The sequence below is a fragment of the Primulina eburnea genome, chromosome 7 (assembly GCF_022965805.1).
Source record: "Primulina eburnea isolate SZY01 chromosome 7, ASM2296580v1, whole genome shotgun sequence".
Lineage (NCBI taxonomy): Eukaryota > Viridiplantae > Streptophyta > Magnoliopsida > Lamiales > Gesneriaceae > Primulina > Primulina eburnea.
The window spans coordinates 4,123,702-4,132,554 of record NC_133107.1 but is presented as its reverse complement, the minus strand read 5'-3'; the positions used below and the strand labels follow the sequence as shown (position 1 = coordinate 4,132,554).

Sequence of the window (8,853 nt, the reverse complement as noted above, 5' to 3'; positions counted from 1 at the left end):
AATAAAAAAATCAAAATGCAATGATGATTTGTTTTAACAACCAAAGTTATCATATTTTTTTAAAAAAATTGTGTCGATTGAATCCGACGTCCTACCAATTTTTAAAAGAACAATAAAATAAAAATATCTTATCATCATGATAAAAAGGGATTAAGATCTTCTATTGTGTTTTTTTTAACACGAGATGATCACATGATCATCTCGTTTAATCCTACAATTTTTAAAATTTATCTCATATATATGGTGTGATGTCTACGAGATGATCACGTGTAAAAAATGCACAACACCAAATACTGTCTTTTCAATACAGCAGACGATTCAAATCCGACAAAATATATGTACCTTAATTTAACACAAGCTATTCATGAAATATTCGGAAAAAATAAGAAAGAATCCGAAACGATACATCAAAACTGCCATAGCATGCATTTTTTTGCATTGTTACAACGGTTAGAAGTTTGAGTTACGTTCTTGCATCAACCAGAGCAGCACCCACTCTTCTTCACAGCCGATACATCATCTTTGGTTCCAAGATTTATTGTCTGGCCCTTGGGCAGAGCTGCCGGATCTTCTCCAATTTCAAGATCCTTCCTGCTTACAACATGATATATCTGTGTCAACACTTCGGTAAATGCATTTTCTACATTCAAAGCTTCTAGGGCCGAAGTTTCCATGAAAAAGATCCTCTCCCTTTCAGCGAATGACTTAGAATCCTCTAGTGCAACGGCTCGTAGGTGACGCAGGTCTGCTTTGTTTCCAACCAGCATGATCACTATGTTCATATCCGTGTGGCCTCGAAGCTCTTTCAGCCATCTTTCCACATTTTCGAATGTAACATGTCGGGTGACATCGTACACGATTAAAGCCCCGACTGCTCCTCTGTAGTAGGCGCTTGTGATCGCACGGTACCTAAAGTAGAGTTTCACAGAACGTATCAACAAGAGACATAGCTCGCTCTATACCACCAGTTGTTTCGAGAAGAAGTGCATAAAAAAAAACTGCTTTTATGACGGGAAGATTTTCATATTGGCCTAAACATTACCAGTCTTCGTAGACGGTAATTGTCGAGTTGGGTTGTTGTAACATGAAAAAAATAAGACGTGTTTCAATCTAGACATAGTGGTTCATTTCTTTTGGTAACAAAAATGAATAAGCTAGTATATGCAGAATTTTTCGCACAAATAATTGAACTGTTCTCCTCTCGGTCAGAGCTGTTAGCTGTAGCTGTATACAGGGTGCTAGGCTGCTAGCTTATCTCATGGAAACAAGATCCAAGAATGGAAGATTTTAATCTTAAAACTTATGATCAATTAATTCAGTCCAAGCTATAGTGATGAATCATTTTCTTCCTCGACCTCATGAATATGAAGAAGCCTAACACAATAAACATCAACAAATTTAGGAGCGCTTGTTCATTTATGGATTAATCCGTTCATGCATTTATATGCAAAGATTTGATGAATTTCCTCTATATTCAGTGAAATTTGCATTCACCAAAGCCAAATACACCAAAGATCGCATTCATCATTCTTCTCCAGTAAAAAAAAAACACACACACACACACACATATTATATATATCGCACTTGTTTTGTTGCATGCAGCATATAAATATTTTTGAAGAAAAAATAAAATTTTTGGGGAAGAAGGATATGTAACAAACCTTTCTTGGCCGGCGGTGTCCCAAATTTGGGCCTTGACGACCTTGTCGTCAACTTGAATGGATCGCGTGGCGAACTCGACGCCGATGGTAGATTTAGAGCTCTGGCTGAATTCATTCCGGGAGAACCGAGACAACAGGTTCGTTTTCCCGACGCCGGAGTCTCCTATCAACACCACCTTGAACAGGTAATCGTAATCGTCATCCGCTCTGTACGGTCCCATTTCTCGATTCCTATCCCTTCCCTATTATACGATCTTTATTTCCTTTTCCCTGATTTCGAAATATTTTCTGGTTATTTCTCAGAGAACTCCGTGTCGAGGTTATTGTTCTCGGAAGAACGAATGCGAATTCATGGCTCTTTGATCTCCGTTACCTCAGCATTTTCAGGGACCGTGAATGGTAAATTAAATCCGGCCATCAGATTCTCATTAGTGGGTTATGTAGAATTGGGTTGGGCCTATCTAAGTTATGCTAAAACGGCCCAGTCCAATTTATATAGGGTTCGTACAAAATATATAGTTTGTGGGGGCATTGGGAAAGCCCATGGTCAAAAAATAAAATAAAATAAGTAATAGATTAGAATAAGCCAATCTGACTGACCTATTCTCAACACAAATACACGAGACACGATGTCATTTTTTTAAATAAATAGTTGATCAAAATTAAAAAAACAAAATATTTTTTATCCAAGAAAATGAACGTTGTGGTGTTTTTTCTACTATAAATAAAAAAGAACAAAAATTTTTGCTGTGCAAATTAAATAGTTGATCAAAGTTAAAAAACAAAATATCTTTTATCCAAGAGAACGAACGTTGTGGTGTTTTTTTTACTATAAATAAAAAAGAATAAAAAGTTTTCCCGTGCAAATTACTTGATTATCTAACAAGTCCGCACCTACCTTCGTAATTTTTTAGTATTGGGGATTTTTGTCACCCTACTCGGAAATCTTTTAAAATAAAAAAGTAATAATAATTTCAAATGCTGACAAATTAAATATATCTTTCTCCTTCCAACCTAATTATTTGATGATGACGTAACCCACACCTCTGAGTTCTTTCCTTTTCTACTTCAATCTCCAGACACACACGAAAACACAAGTCATGTACCCAAATCCATAGAGAATTTAGCTTTAGAAAGTTGTCTCATCCATACATCGGGAAAACCAATGCACTAATTTGTCTCACCTTGAAAATATTCGAACGACATTCATCCAAAGCCAATGTCACAGTGAACGTACTTCCACTCCGTAGCAGTTAGACATATATATATATATATTTTTTTTCTAACTTATCGTGTGTGTTACAAGATTGTGCATGAAACATCACATTGATAGCAATCATATATCCCAAATGACATCTTTGTAAGAAGCAGATACAACACCAATAAACAGATTTTAATATTTCAATATTGAGTGGGTCTAATATGAGACCGTCTCACGGATCTTATTTTGTGAGACGGGTCAACCCTACCTATATTCACAATAAAAAATAATACTCTTAACATAAAAAATAATATTTTTCATGAATGACCCAAATAAGAAATCAATTTCACAAATACGACCCGTGAGACCGTCTCACACAAGTTTTTATCTTCAATATTTATTATTAGGAAATATGTATTTCCATGAAATTATAACTTTAATATGCTCAATGGATGATTGATGGGATTAAATTTATATTAATTTATCTTTCAGAAAAAATTTATATAAAATTATAAAAATTAAATAAAATGGGTACATGGAAAAAAAAAGGATGTTGGCAGCTGGACAACTATTTGAATGACCAATTTGCACGTAATCTCTGCACCACTCAACCCTGCCCAGATGTTGACCTGTCAACTTAAACGCACACTTTTCTTTTAAAATAACTGTTCAAAAGTATAATCATACTTATTCCACCAAACTTCTTTTCAAATATCGAAAATTCGTAAAAAAAAAAAAATCAAATAGAGATATTCTACCTTAACTTTTTATAAAAATTATACGAACAGTTATAGACTAAATGAAAATCTGACAAACTAAAATATTTTGATGATGTTTCATAGATCGATGATCAAAATAATCAGTGGATAAATAGTTAGAAAAAAAACTCAATTTTCTACTAATCATATTTTGTTATATTTGTGTCATTTAACTTGAACATGTAGCGTTTATTTAACTTAGATAGCGTTCAAATTAATCTAATTAACCTGACTTGATATTTCACGTGAGATTGGTACAAAAAACTCTTTATTCTTCTCAAATTTAATTATATACATAGTTTTGACTATTATGTTCTAAACTTATAAAAGAAACAAAATACAACATAAAAATTAAAATTATACTACCAATTGATATTTCACAGGGAATTTGTTGCAAAAAACTCTTTATTTTTCTCAAATTTATTTATATACATAGTTTTACATATTATGTTCTAAACTTATAAAAGAAATAAAATACAGCATCAACATTATATTTATGCTACCGGTTTTATTATTTTGACCTTATGCTAATCAGCAAGTTATCCGACATGGTAAGGTTTTACTATATATATATATATATATATAACTTTAGACATGTCTCATAATTTTTTGCTTATTTCCCCCGTATTTATTCTTTTATTATTTTATCAATATTTATAACACATACATAAATCAAATTTTTGATAAGTTAAAATTGCTATGAGGTATTAAAAACTTATATTTAGTTATATTTCTCCTTATACAGTTGTTGAGGCCTTGCGAACCTCCTTTCTGCTTAATCTTTAAATTGACAAAATAAAATTTTACAGGATGCATGCATCTTTAATAAATTAATTCAGGCCGAAAAAGAGAGATACTAAGTTCATTGTAAGAATAACTAAATTCTGAATAAAATAATTGAGCCAGATATGCATGCATTTTTGTAAAACAATAATTTAATTTTCTTCAAATATCTTTTTAAACACATTTGCTGATATTATAAAATCAGATCCCAGCTGCTCTTACCATCTGCAACCACTACTTAATTATAAAGGAGGCTTTCGGATGTCCACTACAAATATAATTTGAAACGAAATGTAGTACAAATACATAAGTCCACTACATTTATCATCATCCCAAGTGACAGACGCACAAACCAAGACAGTACTGCATGATAATCAAACGTTATACTGATACTATTTTTGATATAAAATCCTGATTAATACCAAAAGAAACTACTAAACCGCGTTGCATATAGAGCCATGCAGCTAACGCGATCTCTTCTCCAGCTTCAGCAATTTCCCCAAATTAAATCTGTATAATAATTGTCAAGAAACAAATCATAACACATCCCTTTAAAAATGAAATGAAATAGAAGAATTGATGTTGTTATTATTACCAAATGAATGGTCTTGTGCTCATCAGGCGTGAATGCGCGAAGCAGATAGTAAAATTCTCCATGGTGGAGGGGCTGCACAGTAACTCCCCACTCATTAGTGATCACTGGCTGCCCCGATGACTGTACAAGCACTGCATCATTACCAAATGCCTCTCTCACGTTAAACGGCCCCGATCCCACTTCCAAGCACACGTCGTTGATGAAAACTGTTGATTTTGTCGGGACCATTACGCCTACACCATAGATCACATCAGGCGGTCGGCCACTATCGAGTTAAATACTGCCCCCCGACTCGTTTAAACTTTTACTTATTTTGGAAATATAAAGTTATGGAAATTATTAGATTTAACTCGTTGCATGCTCTCTCCGACCTTTAGCGTCGTAAGAGGGTCGTCGTCATATAGGGTATAGAGATTAAAACGAGGGATTGAATAAAGTCAAATCATGCAGACACGTGAAGGGACAGCGAGCAACAATTAGGGACAAAGACAAATGTATCATTGTCTCTTCCCAAATATGACATAGATGTCCATCAATAAAAAAAACGTATCGAATGCCATAAAGAGAGACGACACAGTGAACGATATCATCAGTTGTCACTAATTAAATTAGGTGAGTTTACTCACACATGCGGAAATATAAACCAGAATATCGGCAGGCGGCTTGTTGATTCTCATTCAAGAAATTAAACCATCTTCTTACGTGCGATGTTCATGTTTATTGGATATTTTTTACATGTAGAGGAAAAATATTCGACTGTACGGGCTATCACGTAGTTATTAATATAAAATAAAATTCCATGAGAAAAAAAAAACGGAAATGATATTCAGATACCTTGAAGAACACAATCGGTGGGGGATGTAATACCGAGAGATGAAGTGAAAATAGCGGGAACAGTATTATGTGATGCGGTAGCTATGGTGTGATTAATCTCCTGTTGCAGTCTAATCTTGTCATCCTCAGCTTTCTTTAAAACAGAATTATTCATCAGCATGAGTTCACTAAGAGGGAAACTTTGGCAATTCCCGATACCCTGATCTATAACAGTGGATAAATCTGGAAAGCAAAACCCTTGAGTTAAACCAGGAGCTGCAGTTGATCCTCCATTGTTTTGTTGTACAGGAAAGAAGAATTGTTCGCTCAAGAGCTCTCTAGGAGCTTGTAAAAAAGGTTGGTTCACCGAAGCAGTTGGAGAACTAAGCAAATCGATCACAGGAGTAGAGCCAACAGAGAGAACATTTTCTGCTGAGCTATTCGGAGAAGTTTTATCAGAAGAAGATGATGAAGATGTTGGAACCGTGACAGTGGTGGTGATAACGTTGGAGATGGGAGGCGGAGGGGCGGTGGTTTGAGGCTGGGATTTGGTGATGTTACTGAGTTGGCGTTGCTTGTGTTTGCTTCTTGATTTCCTGTTCTGGAACCAGTAAAAAACATTGGCATCTCCAACTTGGCCATATTCTTGCAATTGCGCCCTAATCTTCCTTATCTCATCCCTTGGAGGATTCACCATCCCTGAATTAAATATAGCTTCAAGTATGCGAATTTGCTCTGGTCTAGGGTTCCATCTTGGTTTTGGCTCTTGAGTTCTTTCTTCACATCCAGGAACTATTTGATAAAAAGCCCATTATCATTAGTTTCAAAATTTTGAACTCCTTTTCCTTTCGTTTTTCTCAAGGAAATGAAACAATAATGCCATGATAAAAGATATCATTGGGAAAACCATTAAATAAAATTATAAAATACCAGTAACATGAAAATATATATGTACCTGGTGTATATGGCGTTCTGTGGTAACCAGCAGTCAAGTCATGCTGCTGCCATTGGAGATGAGTTGTGTTGCAGGGTTTTGACTTAAACATGCTAGGCCAATGTCTGTTCGACGATGCCATTATCGGGGCTTTGATGCTATCAGCTTAAAGCTGTAAATAAAGCTGAAAGAAATTTTGAAAAGCAGCCAACCCGAAGAGAGAAACAAATCACAAATCTCTTAGTTCTTGCTCGGCTTTCACTGACTGAATCTTCTCTTTATAGCCTTTTTCACATCACCTACTCCTGTTATATATGAGTCCATCAGCAATAAATAGTCAAGTCATATATAAAAGGGTGAAATGAAATAACTAAAACAGTAACAGTACTAAGTTTATGGTGAATTAAGGTTTATTATAATTAGAAAACTAATGATAATTAATTAAGATGGAATTAAAAAAAGGCCAAAACCCAGGACAAGAATCGCCTGCAAAATCGCAAACCAAAACAGAAAAGAAATTAAATATAAAGCGAGGAAGATAGTACAGGCCCATACCCTTGCTCACAAATATATATATGCATTAAAAATTAGAACACGCGTTTGTTAAACAGAGTACAACAAAATTCCCACGGACGTGAAGCAAAGAGAACATTGAAAGAAACATATGCCGGGGCTTATATTAGAATCTTCATCAGAGTGGACAGATGGAGTCCTTAATGCACGAGGGTGGGATGGTGCCCCAGAACGTCTGAACGGCACAGACACACACACTCAAAGAGAGAAAAAAATTAATTTTCTTCAAAAATGATTATTGTTTATTATGCGGGCTTGTGAGGATCGGAGGGTTTTTGTTCAACAGAAGAATAGTATTAATGGTAGAGGAGAAGAAGAAATGGATGGTGGACATGGGATTACGTATATATATAAAATATTTTATTTTATATTTATATAGATTACTGTAATTCGAAGAGGTGGTTGCAAGAATTAAAGAAAAGAGTGTTTGAAAGTCAAGAAAGGGCACATAGGGGTTTGGGAAGCAAGTGCTGTATGGATTTGCTGTCGTCAACACTTTCTGAGCTTTTCTTTCTTTTATTTTATTGATTTGAATTAATGAATGAATGACGTATCTTTCATCCACGCACGATACAGCTACAATATAATGCATGTTTTTTTTCAATATTATATAAATTTATCGCATATACGTACCAAAATTGATTTATAATCCGTCTTAAAAATTGATTGAATTAAATTCAAATCAAATCAGATAAATTTGTGTTCGATGAAAGATTTTCCAGTATTCATTTCCTTTTCTAAAGTAGTCCAGTCTGTAGGAAAAACATACATTTGTTGGTGATCAGGCGGTCAATGATGTAATAATATGATACGTTGCATCCACACAGTGGATAGACAACATAATTTGACTTTTTTTTTTATATAAGTTTAATGATAAATGGAATAAATTTTCCAATTTTATGGTTATCCTTAATTGATCAATAAATGAATTGTGACAACTAATTTTTAATTAAGAAAATATAATAGTAATAGCTAGCTAATTTTGATTGTACATAATATGAGTTATTATTCAAATTAGTTTTTAGATCAATTAACCTTATGTATTAATATATAATGTACATTTTTTATTCAATGTAACATCCTAGTTTGTTGTTTGTCAAATGAAAATACGAATGATGAAAAAGTCACTTTTTTTTTAAAAAAAAAATTCTTTCACCGAAAACAAAAGATATACTGGAGAATTTGTTTGTTTTTAGTATAAGTCCATCATACCTCAAATCATCACAGATATCTTTTGACATGTTATACATATTAAATACTTGTTTTTTGGACGATTTTATTAAACTATATATTTGAGACGGATCAATCCGATCTATAATTATCATGAAAAGTAATATTTTTAATATAAAAATTAATATTTTTTAATTAACAAAAACTTGTGTGAGACGGTCTCACGGTCGTATTTTGTGAGACAGATATCTTATTTGAATCATCCATTAAAAAATATTAATTTTTTATACTGAGAGTATTATTTTTTACTGTGAATATCGGTAGGGTAGACTAGGCTCACAGATAAAAATTCGTGAGACCGTATC

General features: G+C 33.7%; 2 protein-coding genes across 2 annotated transcripts; both read right to left on the bottom strand.

The window, feature by feature from the left end:
- Window positions 1-335: 335 nt before the first annotated feature.
- On the bottom strand, window positions 336-2,042 carry LOC140836756 (ras-related protein RABA1f-like). The gene is made up of 2 exons (XM_073202505.1): window positions 1,662-2,042; window positions 336-909 (listed from the first exon to the last, which is right to left on the bottom strand). The coding sequence occupies exons 1-2, from the start codon at window positions 1,880-1,882 to the stop codon at window positions 477-479; spliced, it is 654 nt and encodes a 217-aa protein (XP_073058606.1). The 5' UTR covers window positions 1,883-2,042; the 3' UTR covers window positions 336-476.
- Window positions 2,043-4,633: 2,591 nt separating this feature from the next.
- Window positions 4,634-7,630, bottom strand: LOC140836021 (WUSCHEL-related homeobox 9). The gene is made up of 5 exons (XM_073201435.1): window positions 7,301-7,630; window positions 6,767-7,050; window positions 5,833-6,603; window positions 4,999-5,231; window positions 4,634-4,913 (listed from the first exon to the last, which is right to left on the bottom strand). Exons 2-5 carry the CDS (start codon window positions 6,885-6,887, stop codon window positions 4,908-4,910), a joined length of 1,131 nt encoding a protein of 376 aa, XP_073057536.1. The 5' UTR covers window positions 6,888-7,050; window positions 7,301-7,630; the 3' UTR covers window positions 4,634-4,907.
- Window positions 7,631-8,853: the final 1,223 nt, after the last annotated feature.

Bases quoted from the DNA above. Each gene is read 5' to 3' on its own strand.
- LOC140836756 (XM_073202505.1), bottom strand. From the start codon at position 1,882: ATGGGACCGTACAGAGCGGATGACGATTACGATTACCTGTTCAAGGTG. The intron at 910-1,661 runs GTTTGTTACATA...ACTCTACTTTAG, and splicing joins GACACCGCCGGCCAAGAAAG to GTACCGTGCGATCACAAGCG.
- LOC140836021 (XM_073201435.1), bottom strand. From the start codon at position 6,887: ATGGCATCGTCGAACAGACATTGGCCTAGCATGTTTAAGTCAAAACCC. The intron at 6,604-6,766 runs GTACATATATAT...TTTATCAAATAG, and splicing joins CAGAACGCCATATACACCAG to TTCCTGGATGTGAAGAAAGA. The intron at 5,232-5,832 runs GTATCTGAATAT...TCTATGGTGTAG, and splicing joins CACCGATTGTGTTCTTCAAG to GCGTAATGGTCCCGACAAAA.